The sequence below is a fragment of the Amia ocellicauda genome, chromosome 10 (assembly GCF_036373705.1).
Source record: "Amia ocellicauda isolate fAmiCal2 chromosome 10, fAmiCal2.hap1, whole genome shotgun sequence".
Taxonomy (NCBI): domain Eukaryota; kingdom Metazoa; phylum Chordata; class Actinopteri; order Amiiformes; family Amiidae; genus Amia; species Amia ocellicauda.
Window position 1 is genome coordinate 26724456 of NC_089859.1, and position 26186 is coordinate 26750641.

The following is a 26186-nucleotide window of genomic DNA, read 5'->3' on the forward strand; positions in this document are numbered from 1 at the left end:
TTTGGCCTGAGTATAGATTGTCCATTATCAGGTGACTTTTTGAGTGTAGAACTGTAAAACATTTGTATTATGGAGAAAGAAACACCCACAAAAAAACATAACAGCCCTTGCGTGTCTCAAGCAGCCCCTTTTTCACTATAGGTGAGTTAGAGTGAACCATACAAGATAAAAAGATTGAAGGAAAAGCCAATGTGTTGTTATTGACAAGTACTGGAGTAAGCTTAGGAAACTCGATGTGTCTGTGCTGTGTGCTCAGTGGAGAGGAGGGGGGGATGGCAGAAGTACAATTGAATGTGTTACAGTCACATCATAAGCAAACCGAGATGCAGCTCTTGGGTTCTGCTGTTTAGAAGGTATGTATTCTCCTAGAAAGACACATTAACCGCGCACTGGCAGGTCTTTCAATATAAACCGAGTCCAGACATAAGGGGCATTTACATCAAAGCTGACACTTTTGCTCCTAGAAATCATGGGAGTGTGTGCACCCCAGACAGTGTTGACGTGCATTTAGCTCTTATGATGCCTTCCTTTTGCCATCCATTTTCCACAAAAGCATTCAAATGGATTGGCAAAGAAAATCCCCATGTTTGTTGTACAAAATCACAGGTTTTGTGTTGAGGTAGTTGAAATACAAACCGAAAAGATTGCTCTATTATTTGATAGCTTGAAATTGTCGACTGTAAGCATGGAAACAGACATTTTGAAACACTGCAAAAGTTCCGTGCTCCCAACTTCAGTAGGCTGTGTGTAAAAATAGTCTGCCAACATCACAAATTTAATTACTGCCCTCTATGTTCAAGCTCTGCTTTCTACAATGTGTGTCATGATAGAACTTCATACAGCATGTGTGGGCGATGAATTGTGCAGTGACCAGATTCCAAGAGACCCTAATTAATTCATAACCAACTGTACAGTTCCCTGGGAAAGCAGATTTTTGTAATGATTATTATTGTAGTTTTTAAATAGTATATACTGTCAAGGCAGTGTTCTGGTGTAAAAATAGATATGGATTTGGACCATTTTCTTTAAAAAAAAATACAGTTTAAAAGAATCCTCCTCCTGTATTGATGCACCCACAAAATCATTTTGTGACATGCAGGTTGGTTCTACATTATCATTCATATTTTTTTGTACAAGAGAAACTGTCTTTACTATAATAAAGTGGGTAATACTTAAACTGTTTACTGCGTTTGTAAAACAAATATGTATATAATTGTAAATAAACACACACAAAAAACACAGTTAACCTCCAGGAATGTGGGCTTGAGTAATATCACAGTTTATAATCATAATGACACCAAGATACAGACATATAGGGGAATCCTCAGTGCTGGGCTGTGTGGTATCTGAAATATAATCATAGAATAATAATAATAATAATAATAATAATAATAATAATAATAATAATAATAATAATAATAATGGTAAAAGCACTTTTTTGTCACTTTGGTATATTTTTACAACACCAGTCCAAATTGGTTTGTCTCCTTTGGGCTCACTCTCATTGTTTGTGTTTGCAGGCATACAACCTGAACATGTTTGGCAGTAAGTACCAATGGATCATTCCAGGCTGGTATCAGGGGAATTGGTGGGAACAGGCCAACTCCACAAACTGCACAACCAAGAAGCTCCTCACTGCCATGGAGGGTTATATCAGTGTGGACTTTGAGCCTCTCAGCACCAAGCAGATCGCAGGAGTATCCGGGAGGGTAGGTCTTCACAGTGACTGTGTTAGCATGGACTGTACAAAACAGGAAACACAGGCTAATCAATTCACTCACAAAAAGGGGATGAATACAGCCCTGAAAAGCACAGTGAATCTTGTAAGGCTTCAAAGACAGCTATTAATTTGTTCCTGAATAACCTATTTTTGTTTCAATTGAAATTGGTAAGAGGTCACTGTGACCTTATTATGCCACAAGGTTTATGTATACTTACCTTCATTTTGCTACATTTATTTAAACTTAGATCTGGGGGAAGTAAAATATTTGGTAGCCTTGAGTGCTCATAACCAGTGCTTTCTAAATTAGATATACAGTGACCTACTCCCACAAGCAAATTAATTACAACTAGTTTAGAGTTTTAGTAATTCACCAAAAACCTCTAGAACAGCAATAGAAATGTATTTATTTTTAAGTGCTTCCTGTTGTGTAATTACTGTCCACTAGCATGGTCATTAGCAACATTTGAAATTATTCAAGTGTATCTCGGCCCTCAAACTAGGTACAGTTGTTACGAAAGATGTCTCTTAGGATAACCTCTCTGTATGTCTTTTTAGACGCCACAGGAGTACGAGAGGGAGTACAACGTAATACGAATACAAAAAGGGGTGGAGTCCAGTAAATTTCACGGCTTTGCATATGATGGGATTTGGGTGATTGCGAAGACATTGACAAAGGTCATGGAAATACTGAGAGAGAAAGAAAGACACAACAACTACCGGAACTTTACGGTGGATGATAAGGAGGTTGGCAAAATGGTGCTGGATGTCATGAACGAAACCAACTTTTTTGGCGTAACAGTAAGTTGTTGATTTTCCCTTGATTTGCAATGATTTCAGCTGAGATGAACGTTTATTTATTTTATGTTTTATTTTTTCAGATACACAATAACAAAACAGATTGTTATTGGGCACAAGGATTCCATATCTGAAACATTTTCTAGTTTAGAATTTGATATGGCAGACATTTTGCTTATTCCACATGAAGAGATGTTTTTGGTAATCTAAGAACCAGTCTTATATTTCTGGTGTTGTTTCCTGCATGGTGCTGATTATAAGTCACATGAGGCTGTAGAGTGTGCAGTATTGTGCACTTTCAATGAACCAATAGAAAACCCCTGAAGAGCTTTTTGCTTTGAAGTACTGAATTTGATACTGCTTATTTTTGTACACTATTGCACAAAGCACTTGTTGATTCTTCAGTTTGGAACAGGATAGTTGTGAAAATATCCTTTAGTTTATAGTCATGATAGCAGCTCAGAAGAATACTAAGGAAATTAAATCAACTTAACATATTTTTTAATGATAAAATGTTTGTTGAAAAAAGTTTAAGGCAGGAATGTATTTCAAGTGTACAACAATACAAATGTTAGCTCACCTGGCATCCAAAAGCAAACAGCTTTACAGTCTGTAGCTTTGTGTAACTGAATGCTTAGAAGTTCAAATGCTTGCACTGTCTCTGTTGGAATCTTAGAAATAAATTATTATTGCTAAAGAGTTAATATGAACCTGCCAAGTTCATATTAAATACCTTTGCCAACTTGTCTGTATAAATATAATTTGGTAATTTTACAAATAATCGCAGTCAATTATGCAAAGTTATTTCACAGTATCCTTGTTTCTTTATATTAATGCTGTTTGTACTTATCTAAAAAGCTGAATTACCTTTCCCTGATGCATTTTAAATAAGGATGTCATCACAAATGTATATAGTTCACTAGCAAGAACATGTTTAAATACCAGAGTCACCAGAGACCAGAGGGGTACCTCAATAGCATTCCTGAATGTCTTCTAAAGCAGATATTACTAACCTTTCTTTAGGATTTGTCACTAGGGATTTCCTGAGCACAAAACTAAAGTTCGAAAACAGTATTTGTTAGGAGGGAAACTAAAGGATTAAATATCAGCTTATATCTGACACAAAGTTAAAACTAAACACTCTGTGGGTGTTCTCAGCAGTTAACCTAAGGAATGCACAATGTGTGACATGAAGAGAGAGAGGCAGGCTGTCACATAGCTGCAGGTTTGAGTTATGGTGGAATCAGGCTACTAGAGACACAGAGGTGATGAGCTCATGTCAGATGTGCTTAGTCTGCTCACCACAAAGTGTCCTTTAGGAAGCAGACACCAAGTGAAGCCTGACTGCTATCCTTCTGCAGACTTGGCATGGCAGTGGGAATCAGATAGTGCCAACTATTGCTCTTTTCTTCTCACTCCAACACAGGTGAGATGGTTACATTGGCAGCAAACTGCTCAAATGAAGTGAAGACATTTAAAAAGTATTTTTAAGCCACGGTGGACCAGCAGGTTTAGTCACTGGTCTTTTGAGCGCTGCCCTCTCTAGAGGGTAGCGTTGGCATTCTTGGTGAAATGAAAAGTGAATTGAGTTTTGGAAGTGCTTCACAACAAAAAATTGTCAAAAAGCCTGACTTACTTTGAGTTTGGGAATTTGTCTCCATCAGGAAGTGGGCAGATATGGGTAGTGTGACAAAGTCCATACTGTTGTGATCCATGCTTTATTTTATGTGTGAGTGGAGAGGGAGTGCTGTTCATTACCGCGCAACAATGGAAAACAATATACTTTTAAAAATAATTTAAATATCATCACTCGGCAAGACACTGCAAGATGAGGTTGCATGTGTCTGTCTCATGGTCAATTTGGTCTTATCTATGCCATAATATAATGACACACCTTACCAGGATCTCTGCATGTCATACAGTATAGGTAAAATATAATGAGTCCCTTTAGTAAATATCATCAGCCTTTAAATTAATAAAGTTATAGTGTTGTAAAACTGGTATAATCATGTTAGTTTCATACTCAACAATTCTATTTACAAGTACTCTGAGTTTGAGTAACCATTCACAGTGAATGTGAAATGGTTTTATTTAAAGGCAACATCGGGACAACATCCTCCCTTTTGACCTGGCTCACAAATCAACACCATGGCATCATTCTGAATGTCGTCAAGGAGGCTGTTTGTCCTGTGTGCTCCTCTCTTCAACTCGTATTGTGACCCTTCACTACAATATCTCCCCTGTGCTTTTTGTGCCTTGCTGAGAATGTGAAAGCTGCCAAGGGCGAGATGAATGGGAGGAAAATGTGTGGATAGAGGGATCACTTTAGATCCATGGTTATGGGGAGCTGTGTGACTTCCAGGTCAAACTGAAAACCAAAAAAGGTTTCATTATTCTCATTGAAACAACAGGATCTCAACAAGCTGCACTAATTCATTCATTAGAACAGAAAACACTTTACTTTGCTTTATTGTTGTACACTTCCATAAATAAATAACCTCATTAGACTTGTGCAAAGTATTTTTTCTGCATTATATTATAATAATTCAAAGCAAATCTTAAAATCATTATCCTTACATACAAAAATACTATACTCAAAAACTGTAAGAGTTGAAAGTATGAACTCGTTCCAGTCCATAAACAATATATTAGATACTGTATCAACAATCACTATTACAATTAGTCTTTTATACATTCTGTTAGAAGTCCTAGAGAAAATCAAATGTTTTGAAAGCATTAACATTAATCATGGAAAACCCTTTAGCACAATAAGGATGTTCATAAAAGTGATATAGAAAATTATATAAAACATGTCTTCAGCATTTGTGTAGTTTATTAAGTTATGCATGTTTTACAGTGCATCCAGAAAGTATTCACAGTGCTTCACCTTTTCCACGTGTTGTTATGTTACAGCCTTATTCCAAAATGGATTAAATTAATTATTTTCCTCAAAATTCTACAAACAAAACCCCATAATGACAGTGTGAAAGAAGTTTGTTTGAAATCTTTACAATAAAAGCACATGTACATAAGTATTCACAGCCTTTGCTCAATACTTTGTTGAAGCACCTTTGGCACCAATTACAGCCTCAAGTCTTTTTGAGTATGATGCTACAAGCTTGGCACACCTATTTTTGGGCAGTTTCTTCCATTCTTCTTTGCAGGACCTCTCAAGCTCCATCAGGTTGGATGGGGAGCGTCGGTGCACAGCCATTTTCAGATCTCTCCAGAGATGTTCAATCGGGTTCAAGTCTGGGCTCTGGCTGGGCCACTCAAGGACATCCACAGAGTTGTCCTGTAGCCACTCCTTTGTTATCTTGGCTGTGTGCTTAGTGGCGTTGTCCTGTTGGAAGATGAACCTTCGCCCCAGTCTGAGGTCCAGAGCGCTCTGGAGCAGGTTTCCATCAAGGATGTCTCTGTACATTGCTGCATTCATCTCACTCAATCCTGACTAGTCTCCCAGTTCCTGCCGCTGAAAAACATCCCCACAGCATGATGCTGCCACCACCACCATGCTTCACTGTAGGGATGGTATTGGCCAGGTGATGAGCGGTGCCTGGTTTCCTCCAGACATGATGCTTGCCATTCAGGCCAAAGAGTTCAAATTTTGTTTCTCATGGTCTGAGAGTCCTTCAGGTGCCTTTTGGCAAACTCCAGGCGGACTGTCACGTGCCTTTTACTGAGGAGTGGCTTCCGTCTGGCCACTCTAACATACAGGCCTGATTGGTGGAGTGCTGCAGAGATGGTTGTTCTTCTGGAAGGTTCTCCTCTCTCCACAGAGACACACTGGAGCTCTGTCAGAGTGACCATCGGGTTCTTGGTCACCTCCCTGACTAAGGCCCTTCTCCCCGGATCACTCAGTTTGGCCGGGCGGCCAGTTCTAGGAAGAGTCCTGGTGGTTCCAAACTTCTTCCATATACGGATAATGGAGGCCACTGTGCTCATTGGGACCTTCAATGCTGCAGACATTTTTCTGTACCCTTCCCCAGATCTGTGCCTCGATACAATCCTGTCTCATAGGTCTACAGACAAGTCCTTGGACTTCATGGCTTGGTTTGTGCTCTGACATGCACTGTTAACTGTGGGACCTTATATAGACAGGTGTGTGCCTTTCCAAATCATGTCCAATCAACTGAATTTACCACAGGTGGACTCCAATCAAGTTGTAGAAACATCTCAAGGATGATCAGTGGAAACAGGATGCTCCTGAGCTCAATTTTGATGGCAAAGGCTTTGAATACTTATGTACATGTGCTTTTATTTTTTATTTTTAATACATTTGCAAAGATTTCAAACAAACTTCTTTCACGTTGTCATTATGGGGTTTGTTTGTAGAATTTTGAGGAAAACAATTAATTTAATCCATTTTGGAATAAGGCTGTAACATAACAAAATGTGGAAAAAGTGAAGCACTGTGAATACTTTCCGGATGCCCTGTATACATCACTAGACGTGTGTACACGTAACAAAAGTGCATTGTTTTCTATTGGTTGTGATGCAGAAACACCAGATACTAAAATAATCTTATTAATACTTGAAATGATAATGTTACACTGGTGGCACCAATTTCAGGAGACTGGGATGAAACTATAAACACAGTCTTCACTGTTTTGGTCTGACTTGTGTGAGTGAGGAAAACATAAAATATTATTGTCTTCCATCCCAAAGGGGTCGGCCCCTGTGTTTGGGACATCGAGTGCCCAGCTCAGCCTGCCTGCCTCTGAAAGGAAAGTTCCAGCCGCCGTTCCTGTCAGCACACAGTCTGTCAAAACAGTTTAGTTACACAACCAGTCCTCACAGCCACGAAAGTAAAACTAAAAGTAAATAAAATAAAATACTGCCTGTCGAGTACACAAGTAAATATTTTAGTGTGGGACCATGAGAATGTCATCCTATATTTTCATCCTACAAATCATGCAGGAGACCTCATGAGTTTTCTTGTTAAATCCATTTATGTCAACTTACATCTCAATACAGCAGACCAGTGTTGGAGAGCTGCTGGCTTTTACAGGTGGTATGACAAACATGTTAAATGTGTTGTTCCTCTGGCTCTTGGTGTAAGAACCTAGCTTCATTTACACACTATCAATTATCCAAAATATTAAAACTAAACAAATATATCATAATGAAAACATTATGTGTGGATATAATTCAAGCACCATGGTAATAATAATGGAGAAACCTTTTTTGTCCTGCTACTTTTTGTCTCACTCAAGCTCTCAATTACTTAATTGAACTAATAATTTAATATTGTTAATAATTATTCATATACACTAAACATAAATGTAAACGCATCATGCAACATGCAGTCAGGTCCAGACCCTGGTGAGGACAATGAGCACTCAGATGAGCTTCCTTGAAACATTTTTTGACAGTTTGTGCAAAGAATTCTTCAGTTGTGGTGGACAGTTCTGCAGTTAACATGTCAATCACACGCTCCCTCAGAACTTCAGACATCTTTAGCATTGTGTTGTGTGACAAAACTGCACATTTTACAGTGGCTTTTTATTGTACAAGCACAAAGTGCACCTGTGTAATGATCATGCAGTTTAATCAGCTTCTTGAAATGCCACACCTGTCAGGTAGATGGATTATGTTGGCAAAGGAGAAATACTCACTAACAGGGATGTAAGCAAATTTGTGCACAATGTTTTAGAGAAAACCTTTGTGTTTCTGTGGAAAATATATTACTTATTAATGATTTTAAACAGTTTGAGGTTTCACATTAAATATTAAATTACCTGAATTATCCCAATTTGTGTCAATTTATGCACGTGAATAGTTAATTTAAGGTTTTGTTAAAGAAATTGAGAGCTCAGCTGAAACAAAAACCAGCAGGACAGTTGGTCCCCCAAACAGGCTTAGAAACCACTGTATCCAAGCATTTTCTTTCTTTGTCTCTTTTTTTAAGTGGTGTTCAATCTGCCCGGCTTTTACTCTTCTGTACTTACCTTGAAAGACCAATGCCAGGCACACATCCTGTTAGACCTGCTGTGTTGATGGCCAATTCTTTTTCACTCAGTGAAGCCAAAAAATAAAAAGCTAGCTATAGGTAAGACACAGTTCGCACAGATGCCACCCAATCTAACAGATCCTCAGTCTGATACAGGAGTCAATAATGTGTGACTCTCTGAGTATCCCCAGATTGGCTAAACTACCCCAGAGCCAGTACCAGTTCATTCATTTCTGTTTACAAGGAGCCATCAAGGTCAGGAATAATTATAAATATAACGCCTAGATGCCTTTCTAATGTGGGAGAAATCTGCTCACACTACCACCCCTCCCTGCCTTTCCCATACGACTCAGTGTTGCTGGTCCTCTACCATGTGTCAGACAGCCCTAATGGCAATGTGTCATCTTGAGATGCAATAAAGGGCCACCATTTGATTGGTGATTTTAAAACCTGCAGCTCTGATCACCCAGCGATTTAGAGAAAGGGTAAAAATTGCTTGCCTGCCAATGACCATTGCTGCTATGTCCTGTTGACACAATGACCAAATTTCAAGCTTAAGTCATATGAGTAGATTAGAGTTTAGTACTGTCTGCTCAGCTCCCTGAGCCTCCACTTTCCCCTGACACCTAGGGCTTGATTGGTGTAAAGGTATGTGTTCACAGGCAGAACTGTAAGGACCAAAAAAATGTCAAATAAATAAATACAAAGTCTCCTATCCTCCACATCCTTTCCCGCAGAGAGAGCCACAGTGTTGCACAGCCACAGACCTCCTGACAGCATGACTGATTGGCTCACAGTGTGGGGAAGGCCGAGGAGGAGTATTCTGTGACTTTTTGTTTGCTGATTGAAGATGACTATCACAGGCTGTGCGAGGCGATGACTATGGGAGAAAGTCTCTGTTGTGATCCAAGTCCCATTTCCATTAACACCGACATTTGATGGATAAAATTCCCTACAGGAATGAAATGCAAGCAGACGCCTCTTCTCTGGGTGTCTGCTGCTCGGCATTAGCTGCTGTTCACAGATTAAAACAGAATCTGCCTTTTTTTTGGAGACGACTAGTAAAAAAATGAACGCGCAAACATTCTGGAAGATTGAGGAATGTACTTGACAAAAATATGCAACTTAGTCACATAACAAGAGACATAATAGGAATTTAGCTTAAACAAAGGGCTTCACTAAATGTCTCAATGAGCGTCTCAACAAGGCTGCACTCATATTTTGATATCAGATGATTTATTGTTTGGATTATATGCTCTGACAAAATTATATTTATAATACACATTGGTCCACTTGTAAGATTGGTCATTGTATAGTTAATTAAGACTTCTGTGTGTAATCGCAAGGGTTATTTATTGTATTACTACTTTAAGAGTTCAAATGGAAGTGTGTGTAGCCATAGGCATGTATGCAGGGGAAATAGTGATTTGTTTCCTTTGAACAATAATTGTATGGTGTACCAGCATATCAGAATTGTATACTTGACTGTTTTATATTAGAACTGTTGGATAACCGCTCTTGTCTTGGCTCTGCTATTCTGTATAGCGTTTAGGGAATCTCATAGATTTGATTATCTTTATTAGTTATGGAGTTGTTTGTTTCATATCTCATATATATTCCCAGCCACATAAATTGTTTCACACTGCATTTTCTCTCTGACCTCCAGGACTACTGGTAAATGATGCTGTATATTAAACAAATAGATTTCTGTTTAAATGACAAATAGAAATTGTTCAAAAATGAGTTCAAATTCATGACAATTTAATTAGCTACTGTGGGCAGTTTAATTATTCTAGGAATAACTGCAGTACTAGAAATAAATGGCTCAAAATGATTTTATTTTTTAAAGGCTGTTACGAGCAAGGTGGTTTTATCTGCTTAGCTGAACAGCCTTTGATGAATATAATGATTTTCAGCAACATTTTGTCTATTAAAACATGACACACAGTTTAACTTGAGCTTCCAGTTTTGAAGGATTACACAGGTGAAAATGAGAAGGCCCTGGGCATATGTATAATAAAGACGGAAAGCGTTTGTTCTCTAGACATACAGCAGAAGTGGGAACCATTAAAGAGGGTGTGTTAATCATGCATGTATTAGCAGTTTCACTGGGCTGATATCACATTTGAGCAGACACCTGCAGTTGGGAGGTGGTAATGGTGGGGAACAAAAGCAACAGGATGCCAGGGTTTTTAGTATGTGCAGCCATAACTGTCACATTTTGAGTGATATTTATCAAGGGGATTCCAGCTGACCACCTTCACGCTTCACTGGCTCTGTGATAGCATTAGAATGCATGTTTTTTGGATGTAGAGTGTAGTTTATTTTTTGTGCCTTATATTTTTTTATTTTTTTATTAGAATATGAAATATTTTAGAACAAGAAATTGACCCCCTTTTATTAGTTTATGTATTTATTTGTCTGTCTATTCATTCATTCATTCATTCACTATATTGATTACCAGTACTTTGTAAAATGTACAACAAAATACAACAACTGAAAGGTATATAATTTAAAATAGTTAACACACATTTACAAATGTTCAAAAACTGCTTTTCTAACATTGTAAAATCTGCATTGTATGGAATAACTTTAAACATACAGTGGCATGCTTTGGGGGAAATTCTTTTAAAATCTGGTAAATGTCTGGGAATATATAGTATTTTCCTACTAGCTATAATTATACCAGAGGTACCTATCTGTCATATGTACATCACATTGAAGCTCACCTTTAACTCTGGCACTCTGATAACACTCATTCAGTTATAATATATTTTGCTAAAGATATGAACAAAACACGCAGTGATGCAGCCAAGTCTGTTAAACACTTCAAAGCTTTCGGTCTTTTGAAATTAAATTGGCTGTTCCCATTTTCAAATCTGTTTTATTATTCTTGCTCTCTTTCTCTACCTTGTTTTATAGCATTTAATAATCCCAAACTTCAGTTAAATTACAAATTAGTGGGCTGACTGGGTTATATGGCACAGAGAATTAATTTGCCAGTCTTTACAGTACCTTTGGCGGCTGAGGTTTGAAGTAGTAATTGAAAGAAGAGATAGATTACTGCTTCTTTCTTTGATCTTCGTCTATATACGTTGGTGGTCACAACAATGGTATCATTTAGAAATCCTACTGAAATAATAAAAAGAATGAAGGAGCCAGGATAAATGTGATTAGTATGAAAATGTGTTAGCCATGTCCATTTATTAACCTTTTTGCTGACATTTTACTGCATAATTTGTTTCAGCAAAATACCTTCTCTTGTTAGCAATCAATGTCACGCACACACCAGGCATTTTGCCAAAATGTAAACACTGTATTGTCATCTATTCTTGTTCTTTCAATGTGAATCAATGATGCTATCTTCTTATCTATTATTCTTTCTGCTTTAAGTTGCTTTGGTTGAGCTTGGTTTTGTGGTGATGGTCATTGTCAATCACAGATGAAGAAATCATTTTTTAAACACATCTCTTGGTGCTTGGTTCAGTAATAGTTTCAGAAATGTGAAAAAGGCACAAATATTGTAACGGCCACCAGGGGGCTGGAGCTCCTCAGGCTCATTAGTATGTGCGCCGCTTGCAGGGGCTGCTGGGAAGCAGTCCACTGGACATTAAAGTGGACAGTATAGGATTTTGAGGTTTGAGGTTTGGAGATGTTTATTAGTGTACTGCATTATGTTCCCCCATGTCCTCCCACTGTGTGTCCCTCTGTCTAGTGCTCTCTCCCCCCCCCCCCCCCCAAGTCCCCTCATTTGTGCTGGAAACAGCCCTCACCACCTTTCCTGTCTTTCCCCAGTTCTTACTGCCAGTTCCTACCTTTCTAATGGTGGGTTGTAAGCGCACATGACAAATAAAGATCATTGAATTGTTTAACGTTGTCCGTCTCTTGTTTCTGAACCCCTGCTTGACAGTGAAGGAGAAAACTGTTACAATATGATGGTGAATATTGTATTTACTTGGGTTGTATCAGTCATTGATGCAATTTTAATGTGCTTAGGTAAAAGCTTAGGATATGATCATATATTTCCTTAATGTTTGTTTAAGTACAGAACTTCAGTAGTTTATCTGTAGTTGGTTAATCTATACATTAATTAGCTAGCATTAGTATTTTTAGTTTTTACTTCTTATTTAGTAAATCCATGTACTTTGAAAGAAATGTTGTTGACTATGATAAACTGACCTCTACCTTTACAAATTAGTTTGCTGTTAGCCACAGATAAATGAAATGTAGCTATGGCAGTGTACTTTTTGTATATTAACTTCAGTCTGAATGGTGTTGTAGGAGTCAGTGATATTCCCACTAAACCCATTATCATTCTTGATTAAATACAATCTTTGATCATTATCCTCTATGAAGTGACCCATAATGGTTGTTTCAGTCCAATACTTTCATTGTACTTGAAACGGCTGCAACCACAAAATACAGAAAGGGTTTTCATTGAAACTAATATGATTTTGGTCAAAATGTGGCCTCATTTAATTTAATCATCGTGATATTACAGCTTCAAAGTTCAAATTGTTCCTGTCATAGATACGGTTATAGAAAAGTGTCTCACTCGACCGTTTCAGGCATCTGAGGTTTTTGTTTATCTTTTCTTAAATGCAGACCTTTATAAGGCATCATACTTTGTTCTAAGGTTCTTGGTCATAATTTTTTACAGATTCCATGCCTGATTCTTGATATTAACTTCCTATTGGAACTAGTTTAATATAATGAATCTATTCCATGTTATTACACTCCCATTCCCATAGAACATCTGGCAGAGTGTAATAACCCACTGCGATTTAGGAGACACCTCCTAGTTAAACTGCTCTCTCAGTTTTTGGTTTCCCCTAAACTGTTTTCTTGTATCATGCTAATGATTTCGACTCAATACCCCAAAATGTGACTGAGAACCTAGTTTTTCATTAAACCAATGGTAATCCCCCATGCCGTCTTCAAAACTCGTTGTGTTTACACTTTGTTTTCCTTTCCCTTTCAGGGTCAGGTCATGTTCCGAAATGGAGAACGCATGGGCACTATAAAGTTTACTCAGTTTCAAGGTAAGTGTGTGATATCTCTTTGTTAATCTGTGGTTCGACATTCACTCCTGTTAACTCTGTTCCCCCACAAGATACCTTTGTCCATTTTTTCTTTTTCAGTGAGCTTAAGACTTTTAATTGGCCAGTGGATAATAGAGCTCTGTGCCAAGTGTATCTTTTGGTTTACAAACAGGGGATGTGCATTGCTTGTTCTTTTTCAATATACAGCGAGTGTGTACATCAATGACTTTGGCTGTGCCAAGGGAAGAGATCGTTTGACTGATTCTACATTTTTAATCAGCTGTGGTTTTTCTGATACAGTTTAATGAGACAACTGAATACAAAGTCCTTCTCCACCACCACATATCTTTTAGTGTTTCAAGTGTGCCTTGTGCTGCACGTAGAGCATTGGTTAAGATTTCAAAAGTAAATTTAACTTGAGTTCACTAAATATTTTAAGCTTCCAAGAAACTCCACTTCAGATGCATTAGATAACACATAAGAAAAGCAGAATATTAAATATATATATATATATGAACGGACTACTGATAATTGAACATTGCAATAAGTAAGCCTTTATGCCTTACACAGGTGGTATCCTACTGTTTCTGCCTTTCAGTGTAAACAGATGGTTTATTTATTTGGCTTTTTATTTTTTATGCTCTTAAGTGCATTTCAACATGATATGTGTGTGATAAATAGAGGCAGGAGATACATGCATAAACAAATTATAGAGATACAGCTGATGAAGTCGGAAAAACAGCAGCAACCAGATTGACAGTGAAATGATGTGCAGGGAGACTTTTTGGTTGTGCTGTGAATCTCTGGAGTGCATTGTTGATTTCCAGGCACTTGATGTACCTGTTCAGTAGAATTTTTGCTTTTGCACTTTGCAGCAACTCTAAAAAAAATAATAAAAAAAATGACTGGACTGAGTTACCGACCAAGGTAAATCGGCAAGCCTCTCTCTGTCTCTCTCCACCCATTCTCTCTCTATCTCTCTCTCCATCCCCTCTCTCTCTGTCTCCCACATACCTCACACTCCCATATGACTTGGCAAGAAATTACTGACATCCCTTTTGACACATCACTACCAAAGAAGAAGGGGAGGCCCAGAATAAATATTTAAAGAGGCGCTGATCCTTTTTCCAAAGACAGCCATTCATCTTTTTCAGAGGAGCTGAAAATGCATGTCTCGTGCCGAAGGAACCGTGGGTCAGTCAAATGCTATGTCATGGTCAGATTAATACACTATTATAAAGCTTGTTTTCTTAATTAGCTTACCTGGGAAAGACCATCAGAGGTGGATCGCTTCAGTTTCAAGGTGTCATGGAAACAGGCGTGTTGTAGGTGACATGAATTCCATACAGCAATTGATGCGAAATTCTCATTAATGCATAAAAGGGTCTTATTCAGTTTTACTGAGATATACTGACATGTCCATAAGAATACAGGACACGCTGTGCATGTTTTATTGTATTTCCATCATTGAAACATGTATTAATATGAGGAGACAAATGTATTAGCTATAAACATTGAACAATGTTTCCTTTCATTAGATGCACAAAATTAAATAATAATTATCTTGTGTTTAATAACTGTTGTTTCTAAGTGGAAATGTAATTAATGGTCACACTTAACAATAATGGGCACCAATTCCTAATAAATGAATGTGTGAATCCCACAGGAATAACCCATGAATACCTGATGCACTTCATCTGAGTTCTGCTGTTTATCAAATGCATAACCAGGTGAGATCAGGGTTAGGGATAGGGTTAGGGAACTGCATGAGGCATCGTAAAGCGTTACCATGTTAATTTTTTCTATAAAACACTTAATCCTGTGGAGGCCATTTTGCAGTGCATTGTGCTTTTCTGCCATTGTGGCTGTTGTTTTGTAGGATATGTAATGGCACACAACAGAGATTATGTAGCTGCATGCAATATAACTGAATCATAAATTGGAATAACGTTAACCATGTGACACCTGAAATTAAGTATACATTATAACTGAGCAGACTGTGTAAACACACATACAAAAAAATGTTTCTTTCTTATGGTGCTAGAAAAAGTGGATAGTGGTAGTGGATCCCTGATGTAAAAGCTCTGCATCATCTCCAATAATTTATTCAAATCATCATTAAAATGCATCTAAAGACATTGGCAGTTAAAATAAATGCACTGTGCTAAATCAGTCTAATTTAATATTTATATGCCTTGCTGTACAATGCTGTTGTTTTCTCGGTTGCTTTGCTTTGAGTGCTTTGGTGGTAGTTGCTGTATCAGTTTCTTCAAGTGCAGTGCTTTAATCCTTCCCCCAGGACACTTTTTGCAAGATTATTCAAAAATACTCATGTTTAGTGCCCGAGCCAAGAAACCATTACATGGTTGCATTGAACTGATCTTTAAAGACACTTTGTAGGATCAAATGCCATTGTATTCAGGATCCTCAGCAATACATTTATTAAAATGTTTCACTTCACTGAAGAAAACGTCTGTTTGGACGTTTTATGGTGGATTGTGTTTGGATACCCAGTCAGGTTCATCTTTGGACGTTTTATGGTGGATCGTGTTTGGATACCCAGTCAGGTTCATCCATTTGCACAGTGAAACTCAATCAAACCAAGTTTGTGTTGTCACAAAACTATGTAAGATTTCTCATACACCAGATTATGTCCCTGTGTTCTGAGATATAAATACCTTTATTCTGAGATGGCAATAAGTATCTAGGTACGTATATTTTTAATCTTGGGATAGCATAGTTGTTTCTATTGTACTGATACACCTCAGTAGTGTTGATGTGGTTATCGCTGGGATTATCACAGATAGAGATAGAAATGGTTTCCCTTTAGAATATGGAGTCAATTTCCTGAATCCTGTTAGTAAGTGTCATAGTGTTGTTACTGATGATGATACATCTTATAAAAGTGTGGATTGCTCTCAACACATTTAGGCTACATTTTCATGTAACTTTCAACACTTGCTTAGTATTGAAATCTCAGTTTTTGAAACCAACTGCAGACTCAATAGTCAGACTCAAATGAGACGTTCAAGCAATTTTGTTATTCATTTGTTTTTACATTGAATCTCATCAGACATGATGGTCTACCATATGATTGTAGAACAGTTCAAACAAAGCATATCAAATAATTAATTAGATTAACAATTTCAGAATTTGGGTTTACAACATTTACAAAGAACACGTCATGGCTTTGAACTTGTAGAAACATTTTGTTTAACTAGCCTATGTCTTGGTCTGTACTTCTATAAATCTAATATCTAAATTTGTTTTGAGAAGTATTTTCAAAAGGGTAAATGGAAGCCGAACCAGTTTAAAATTCTTTACCAACACCTGATTGATTTATATTACACCTGGTATTGAAGTATAACACAACTACATCATCAGGGATTATTGGACTGTGACCCGATTACAACACAATTTAAAATTTGTTATTGATTGATTTTGAGATCAACTGCTGTATTATATATTGTGGATTGTCTCTCTCTTAGCGAACTGTGTCCATTTTAGCTTTTGAGAAAACGTTGTGGCAACCAGAGATAGCTTTGAATGAGCAGAGTGCCGTCACCTAGATCAGTTTTATAAAGTAATAGTTCTCTCTTTGTTCTGTCTCTGCAGCCTTGGCGCACAGCTCATTTGAAGGGAACTTTTGCTTGTTTCTCATGAATGTGCAATAGAATTTTGAAGGTTTCTTATATAAACCTATTTTTTTGTTTTTGAACAGTTCTCTGACAGATTGTCTTTACCGGGGTGTACAGTCATATAAGAAACTGAGAAAAACTGAGCTGGAGACATCAGATTAGAGGCGTTAGTTGTGTTATAAGGTGATTTGTAGGTAGCAAAATCTTGATTTATTTTTTAAATGGCTTCAATGTAATATTGGTTGACACAATATTGGAAAGTATAAGAGTGTCATGATAACTTAGTTCCTTATTCTTTTATCATCCTTGAATTGAGAATAAAGGATAAATTATGTATTTTTTTAATGAAATTGAAACCTTTGAACTTTAAACATCCTGTAGCAATGGTTTAACATGGCAGCCAATTTTAACTCACCAGAGATGCACATTATTAACTGCATTGTAATATTTTCTAAAACTTTCTAAATCTGTTGATACAATTTATTTTTAATAACTGCCTACCTATATGGCAGTGGTTCCCATCCTTGGTCCTGGGTACCCACTTTCCTGCTGTTTTTTTTATCAAATTAATTATTTGAAACCTTAATTGATTTTTTTTGTGCCTAATTTGACTTTTAAAACACCCCATAAAAAATGGAGAATGCGGGTGCTTTATATACTTTAATATTAATAATGAATAAACTTAGATTAGGCAAATTAATAGTTCAATTAAGGAATGGAGATCTCAGTTGGAAATCTACCAGGACCCGGGGTCGGAGCCACTGCCATAGGGGGTATTTAGCCATAATTCACCCCGCTGGCAGATGGGTTGGTGAGTAACCACCCCCCCACACACACACACAGCTATAGGGCAATTTAGAGTAACAACATGCCTTTGGAACATGGGGAGAAATACAACTCCCCACAGGCAGACACCCAAGGCTAAAATCGTACACCGGATCCCAGGAACTGTTAGCTAGCAGTGCTAACTACTGTGACTCTATCTGTGTGTGTGTATGTATTAGGTATGCTGTAGTGCACAAACCCATACCCACACAATATGTTGTAATTTTGCCAGTATTATCTTAATTACGCTTATTCCATTTTCATTTGCAAACCCCTAAAGTGTTGCCAGCCTGGGGGATCCAGGAACTCCATCTGGAGTGCAGGACAAGCTCATAACCTGGAGGCCACAGGTGTGGTTCTGCTTTGGGCCTCTCGCCAGCTGGTCCTGCGGCGGCCTGATAGCTGGGGAGATGAGCCGAGTGCAGGTGGAAGGGTGCACTTCTCTAGCTGTACAGGAAGAACAGTGTGCTGCTGACCAGGTGCCTGGAATACTGTGCAGTGTCAGCGCCAGCTGTGCTCGTCCTCAAACTGGCACTTCAGCTCAACTGCTTCCATTTGATAATTATATGTAGTTCAAGGTTGCAGTAAAATTGGTGACATAATTGGACACAGCACTGCATTATTTTCATTCAAATGCCTCAAGCCATAAGAGTAACACAAACTAACACATAGATGTGATATTTTAACTGCTGTTTTAAAGCAGAGGTCAAGTTATGTTCACATGGATTTCATAATCATGTAATCGAAGATATATAGTCGTTTTTTAATATGTAAATGTGAACTGCTTTTGACACACACTGCAAACAAATGATTGCTCGTTTTGCTCATTCTGACAATGCAGCAAACTGAGGTGAATACTAGAGTAGTTGACTGGAGGAAAATAAGTCATCTGGTCCTGAAGGAAACTGTGTTTGTCTCTGGTTCCCCCAGATGGAAGTGGATTGCATAGCACTTTACTGTTTTGATCTAGGATTTTAATGGGAATACACAGTTTACCATATACTTTAAACAATTAGAAAGGTATGTTTGCAAATATGGAGAAACATGAATGAGGTATCTAAAGGGGACTGTTGTGTATTGCTACTGTAGTTTGTCCCTCTAGGTGACCCGTCACGCCTCCAGGTCACATCCTGTTTTTGGTAAACTGGGAGCGTCAGTTCTGAAGAGATGTAATAAAAGCCTACACGTTTATCTACCCCGGTTTCATATTTGTGCTTATTTGTTGTATAAATAATAGTGCACTATACAACAGGGACTATTTCTTGTTTCAGTGCCAGGTTGACAAAATGTATTACATTGAAAGAATTTACATTTTCATATAAAGATAAAACTCGTATATATCCCCAGCATGGCTACCATCATTGTAAGTGTATTCCACTCATATATCAAGACTGTTGCATTTAAACATATATATATATATATATATATATATATATATATATATATATATATTGCTCCACAGTTTGATTGTGCACTAGGCTGAGCAAGTGGATAAATGATGTGTCTACTAATAGAACCTTTCAGAGATTTCTATTGCATGAAGATTGAAAAGTAAAATGGTATTGAAAATTGTCCAAATGAGTTAATGGTTCCTCCTATTACTGCTGTTGCTCCTTTGAATTCTTACATCATTGTCGTTTCCATAACAATGTGATTTTATTTTGAAAACTAGTTAAACGTATGTTGTTCATTTTGAACGGTTTACTACAGAACAATCCAGACACTTGCCGACATATTAGCCTGTTCATAGGATCAGCCATTCAGTTTCTTCTTAAAATTCCCAGTTGAGAAAGCCAAATGTTCCTCAGCCCAGCATGCCATGGCAGCCCTTTTACCAGCCTGAGGAACATGAACAGATCACACTGGCATCCTCAGAGAAATGAGCATCTGAATACCAACACACTTTTGTTTTTGTACATTGCAGTTTCCATTTACGACTTTCACTTCCTAACAGATTGTCTTCCAAGCAACGGGCCATTCATGGTTTCAAAGTCAGATATTTGCAGCCAATGGGGGCCCCCCTCTAGAAGGCAGATATCATAATCTGGACTGGAACTGGCGGCCTTAAGACAATAGGATTTATCCAGCATTACTAGAGTCTTTTATAGAGCTGTCCAGGACCCCTTATGTTTTAATAGTACTTGTATAATATGCCAAGCTAATGCCTCTCTGCAGAGCTCATATATAGATTAGTACAAAATATATTACTCTTGCTCCTATTACCCTCATAAGGGCGGTTCTCTTTTTTTATGTTTCTACAGAAGGCCAAGAAGTAAAGGTTGGAGAATACAATGCAATAGCTGATTCGTTGGAACTCATCAACAACACCATCAGGTTCCAAGGTAGGACACCTCAAAACCAAGACTGCACTTTTTAGATAGACTGAAAGAGGGAGAAAGAAGACAAGTGTCAAAGACCTAACAATGTCAGAGTTTACAATTCAAACAGAAGGCATTCTGGGACTTTGCACAACATACCAGTCACTGTTAAATCACTCTACACACCTTTTTTTTTTTTTAAATATGAATTATTTAAGACTCTTCTATTTGCTTGTTTTTGAACCCGGTTCTATTTGAGTTATGTTTAACATTCTGGGTACATTTCCAGGCTATTCAAGGTTTCTACAGCTACAATCTTGAGCAGTTTTAACATGAAACTATGTTAATTCAAACTGTCATTAAGAGAATTCTGTAAAGCTTAGCCTTTATTATCAGTGACAGCAGTGATGGGGAGAGAGAAAGCAAACCAGGCAGACAAACAAAACACAGTTTTGTTCTTTGGCCACAAAGTCTCTGATTTTGTTATTCAGCCTGACTTTCAAACAAGTTTAATAATTCCCACAGTCCTTTTTCTAATCAATTCCTTTTTAACTTGATACTTTTATGTAAAGCCTTATGTATGTTATATAAACAGACAGATATTTAGATAGAAATAGAAAAACAAAGAACAAACCACACAAACAATTTTTTCATTCAGTTTTTTTTTTCTTTCCCAGGTGTGGAGCCTCCCAAAGACCAAACATTTGTGCGACTCCAACGGCGGCACATAAATCTCCCCCTGTACAGCATCCTCTCTGCCATCACCATCCTGGGCATGTTTATGGCCAGCGCCTTTCTCTTCTTCAACATCAAGAACCGCAACCAAAAGTAAGGCGCTTCTCTCAAGCACTTGGGCCCAAGCACACAACTGCACACCTTCACATGTGTGTGTCTGCAAAGAAGATTGTGTATGAGCCTGTGCACAGAATGTGTTTGTTTTCATGTGATTATTAGATAATTGGGAATTATCTGGGAAGCCTCTGCAAGAATCAGAGAAACTTGTTTATAGGTCAGGTATTTGACAGTTGGGTGCCATCTTCTTTTATTCCCATTTAGGCATAATTCGTTAACGCTACCATGGACTCTGCCTCTTACCATGATATCTGTGTAACAGCAAATGTTTTGAATGTATTAAAAAGTGAGCTGAGTGATATGAAGGCAGCTATCCCACTGAGGAATGCAAATATCTGCTGCTAATTTAAATTGCATTATCTTGACAAACTAGTCTGAAAACAGGCTTCAAAACTAGACGTGAATCTGCTGTGATTCGGCCCCATCTGGTGATTTAGACTAAGATAGGCAATTCAAAATCTCCTAAATCTCCAAAACCCTTTCAAGGACTGCTGCATTACCATGATATGATTATAACTAGAGAAATGTTGGTCAGCTAAATTAAAATGTATTAGGGTGACCTATTTAAGGAAGTCTGGGATAAACTTTATTTTTATATATTTGTTTGTTTAAAACAAAACAAAAAAACAAAAAAAACCTCAGCTCAGTATTGATTTTATTGTATTGTTGTTCTTAACAAAATGTATGTGTCCAGTAACAAACATTTTGAGTTTAGGTTTATGTATATAACAAAGGCAGTTTCCACGATCTATTATTTTAATTTGACATTTTTAAGAGCAGTCTCTTTGTTCCACTGAAAAGGAGATTTGCAAACAGGGAAAGCTTTATTATATCACATAAATAAGCAGTCTTTAATACAGTGCAAATTAAAGACATTTATAAAACATATCTGAACCAATTAAGGAGAACTCTAATATAACGGTCCATGTAGAGTCCCTGAGGAACTCTTCTGGGCTTGTTTTATTTGTTGTTGTTTTTCAAGGCTCAATTTTACATTTGTTTTCCAATAAAGTACAACTACTTATGAAAAATCCTTAAAGGTGTCCATGAGGGGAGACTTTTATGTGCAATAAAAAATGGATTTAACATGAACACTGGAAGACCTGGATGTAATAAATCAAGCCCAGTGTGTAAGACTTCCCCAAGGGCAAGAACAGAGAACCACTGCTTTAAGAGTTGTGAATAATGTCTTCTCTTGGATGTGATGTGGAGTTTCCCCTTACTCTGCAGGCCTGGTTCTGGCTTATTGGCTTATTGGCTTATTAAAAGAATATCTTTCCCCCTGGGATAGCATCTCTTCCTCCTAAGCAGGCTAGGGATGAGTTCTTGATGAAAAAATGTCTCAAACCATCATAGCACACATTCCTACTGAGCATGAAGTTTATGTAAAGCAGCCTTTAAGAGATGCGAAGAAGGTGAGAGGCTCAATCAGGTTCTGTGGTGCTTCTCGGGTGAAGGTTTCAGTTATCTTGGAAGACCCCTCACCTCGGAGCCTCTGGATGAAGTATTGAATTTATTAGGTGGCCTTGTTCTTTGATCAGGCTATTTAGAGAATCCCGGCAGACCAGTATAAATGGGTCAGGCTGGCGTCTCATTCATTAATCATACTGGAACGCAGCTCATTATGTCCACAAGAATATCAGTTCAACTTGGTTCCACTAAATCTCCCATCTGTCTGTTTCTGTTTCCACAGGCTGATAAAGATGTCCAGCCCATACATGAACAACCTGATTATCCTTGGAGGGATGCTCTCTTATGCTTCTATTTTCCTGTTTGGCCTGGACGGATCCTTTGTCTCAGACAAAGTGTTTGAAACGTTATGCACTGTGAGTGTTAAAATCTTGAAACAATTTAAATTTAATATGGAGGTCAAACCAGTACATACCTGCTAGTGACAGATGAGTTGCTCTGCATTATGGGAAACTACCCATTCACATTGTTTAGATTTTAGCACTGTATATTTTATATTCTAGTAAATGTATTTCTGTTGTGTGTCTTTTATGCTAATAAGGATGAATTACATGTAATAGTCAAGAAAAAATGCTTAGTAAGAAAGCATACATTAAAAAAAACTCAGTGGATATAACTGTTTAGATCTTGTGATATATATGTATATGTTTCTGACAGACCCTAAACCATGTGGAAATCCAGGGTGACTTACACTCTCCTTTCTTCTAAGAAAATGTTTGCCTTTAAATAGCATATGAAAACAGGCTCTGGCATCTGTGCTGACAGAATGAAACAGCGGGAGTCCATGGTACATATTAGCCTTAAGACATGAGGCAACTACGGAAAGGAGAAAATGATCACTAGGTGGTGAATGGTTGACCTCTCTATGCCCCTGCTGTCCAAGTGACCTGACATAAAAACTCACACAAAACGCACACAATACACAGAACACCTATACCCAAGGCCAAGAGAGACTGCAGGCATCCATGTAGAAACCAAAAGAAAATCTTCCACATGTTATTAACAGTGGTTAACCAGCACCCTCAAGATCAAAGCACTTATGTTGTGTATGTTGTGTTTCTCAGAGAAGTGCAGAAATAATTCAGACAATCCATGGTCAGCAAATGCCCAGTAATTACACAAATGGCACAGTAAGCAAATCTATAGGCTGTTTAAATCCATAGTGACAAAATGATTGGATCCTTTCCTATTCTAGAGGGCCACCTTGAATAACTTCTAAATGTGCAAATTCATGTTTCTGTTCATGACATGTATAGTCCCTGCTGAGAGACACCAGTGCAGCTTGAAGACAACAAACACTCACAGCAAGACTATCATTTACAGCTGCTAGTGCAGGCCGCAGAGCAAGAGACATTCATGTATCTTCATAGCACAGGACTCAAAAGGGTAGTTAAGAAAAGAAAAGAAAAGAAATTACAGCAGTGTATTTCTATCACACCCCAGTGTGTGGAATGGTTCACATGTTACTTCAGTGTAGGAATTAATATAGTAAATGCAAAATATAGTGAGAACAGGGTATCAGCGACACAGTTATTAATTAAGCTATTTGTTCACAGCTGTTAGAAGGTTGACACCACTATTATTTTCTCTAATACTGAGAAAAAACAAGACTTGACTTTAGCTTTGACATTCTTAGGATTTGTATTCAATCTAAGGAGGACAAAGCTTTTTTCTATAATTTCTTTTTCTGAGCTTGGGGCAGTTTTTGTGCATGTATGTTAAACACACCGTAAATAACTTCTCCTGTTTTCCCTTTCCCCTGTTATAATACATCATGTCAATGTTGCATTTCAGTTAAGTTGTATTGGCTTTTTTCCCCATTTTCTTTAGTCCTCGGGTGTAAATATAATAATTAAAGTGGAACAATAAGATGAAGCATCAAGAGAGAAATCAACTTTAGATTTTTCTACAGTAAAACTGGAAACATTTTCTTTTTCGGATTTGGTTTTTCAGATTTTAGTCTGAGTGTGCACACTGACTGTCTCTTTCCCCGCGCAGGTTCGCACTTGGATCCTAACTGTGGGATACACAACTGCATTCGGAGCAATGTTTGCGAAGACCTGGAGAGTTCATGCCATCTTTAAGAATGTGAAGATGAAGAAAAAGGTAGGGGAGAGCCATTACCCTTGGGAATCGGGACAGTGATACTGCTCTGAACAGGCGGTTATGTACAAACCTACCATTGCCAATATAAGAATTTCAAACTATGCACCTTCTGCCATTCTTCACAATCTTGTTAACCCATTAGAAATGCAACTCTAATACTATAGGCAGTCTCAGTGCAGTAGTTTCTCATGCCCTAGCCCTAATCTGAGCCTGCATCAATTTCAATGCAATATATAGCCCGGGTTATGGAAGAGTGAGAGATTTGGTGGAGCTTTATATTTTGGTTTTACCTTTTTTGGGGGATCTGGATAGTGATAGGGCAATAAGCCTGTGTATCTACATGACCAATACCGAGGGACAAGTCTCTTTCAACCAGTCCTGGACTATCCAAGAGATCCTGTGCTTTTCAGATTACTTAAATGGGAAGTCAAATCAACATAATCCATATTCTTACAGCATTGGAGTGGACAATGTTTAGAGCTTAGCCTCATGGCCATATGCAGGTAATGGGACGTTAAAGGCCAAAGAAACTTTCCAGCATGGATGTATATGATGGACGCAGAAATATCTACTGTTACAATACACAGTACTGGTAGTGTAACGCAATGGTCAAGGAATAAGTGTAAATATTTTTATTGTATACTTCCATTTCAGGTATTTTTCAGTGACATTTCCTTAAAAACAAAACAAATCAGAAGAGAGTATTACTTTTCAGCATTATCGTATAATTTTATGTCACATTTTGACTACTTCCAACTTGTACCGCTAAATGGATGACAGCCAATTCTTAAGCAAGAGATATTTTAATTAATGATTAAATTAAAATCTAATATTTTGCTTCAGTCATATAAAATACACGAATGCACATCAATTTAATTAATTCAAGCTTAACAGCATTTTTCACTTCCTTGACATGCTCTGAATTTCAAGTGAATCTTGGGGCTTTTATAAAAAAATATGTATAGAGAGGGACACTTAAACATAAAATGTATTGAACATTAAATTAAACTTTTGATAGCAAGGAAAGATCTTTAATGCAGATTAAAGTCAGTGTATGTGTTCTGTTTTTGTTGTTGTAGTCAACATAGAACAATCTGATTTGTAAATGCTTTTTTTTTTACTAGTAGGCTTTACTGTTTGTTTGTTTTTTCTCTATCCTGCTGTGAAGAAAAAAGTTTTGAAAACCAGATGTGTTTTTAGGTATAACATATTGCAAAGTACCATATCCCAGGAGTACTTATATTTTTATAGCGGTTATTTTTAAATGTTGAGCTATTTTTGTCTATCGAGAGAATCAAAACATTTTGTTCAACCAGTAAAAATTTTGTCAGGTGGGGTCTGTAGTGATGCGGATTATATAAAGTGCTGTTGGCCCTCAGTCAAGCTGCTCCTCTGACATTTTTATTTATTTATTTATTTCACTTTTTGAATTCACAGCACTAATATTGTGTGGGTTGGCAGGTA

The 26186-nt window shown here is 37.5% G+C and overlaps 1 protein-coding gene across 1 annotated transcript in view; it reads left to right on the plus strand.

The window, feature by feature from the left end:
* Positions 1-26186, plus strand: part of gabbr2 (gamma-aminobutyric acid (GABA) B receptor, 2) — a 237120-nt gene that overhangs the window by 139247 nt on the left and 71687 nt on the right. Inside the window, exons 6-12 of the mRNA XM_066715759.1 lie at positions 1521-1709; positions 2279-2521; positions 13453-13513; positions 20238-20318; positions 20972-21122; positions 22840-22972; positions 24615-24722. Of these exons, the coding sequence (XP_066571856.1) occupies positions 1521-1709; positions 2279-2521; positions 13453-13513; positions 20238-20318; positions 20972-21122; positions 22840-22972; positions 24615-24722 (966 nt within the window). The remainder of the gene's footprint in view (positions 1-1520; positions 1710-2278; positions 2522-13452; positions 13514-20237; positions 20319-20971; positions 21123-22839; positions 22973-24614; positions 24723-26186) is intronic.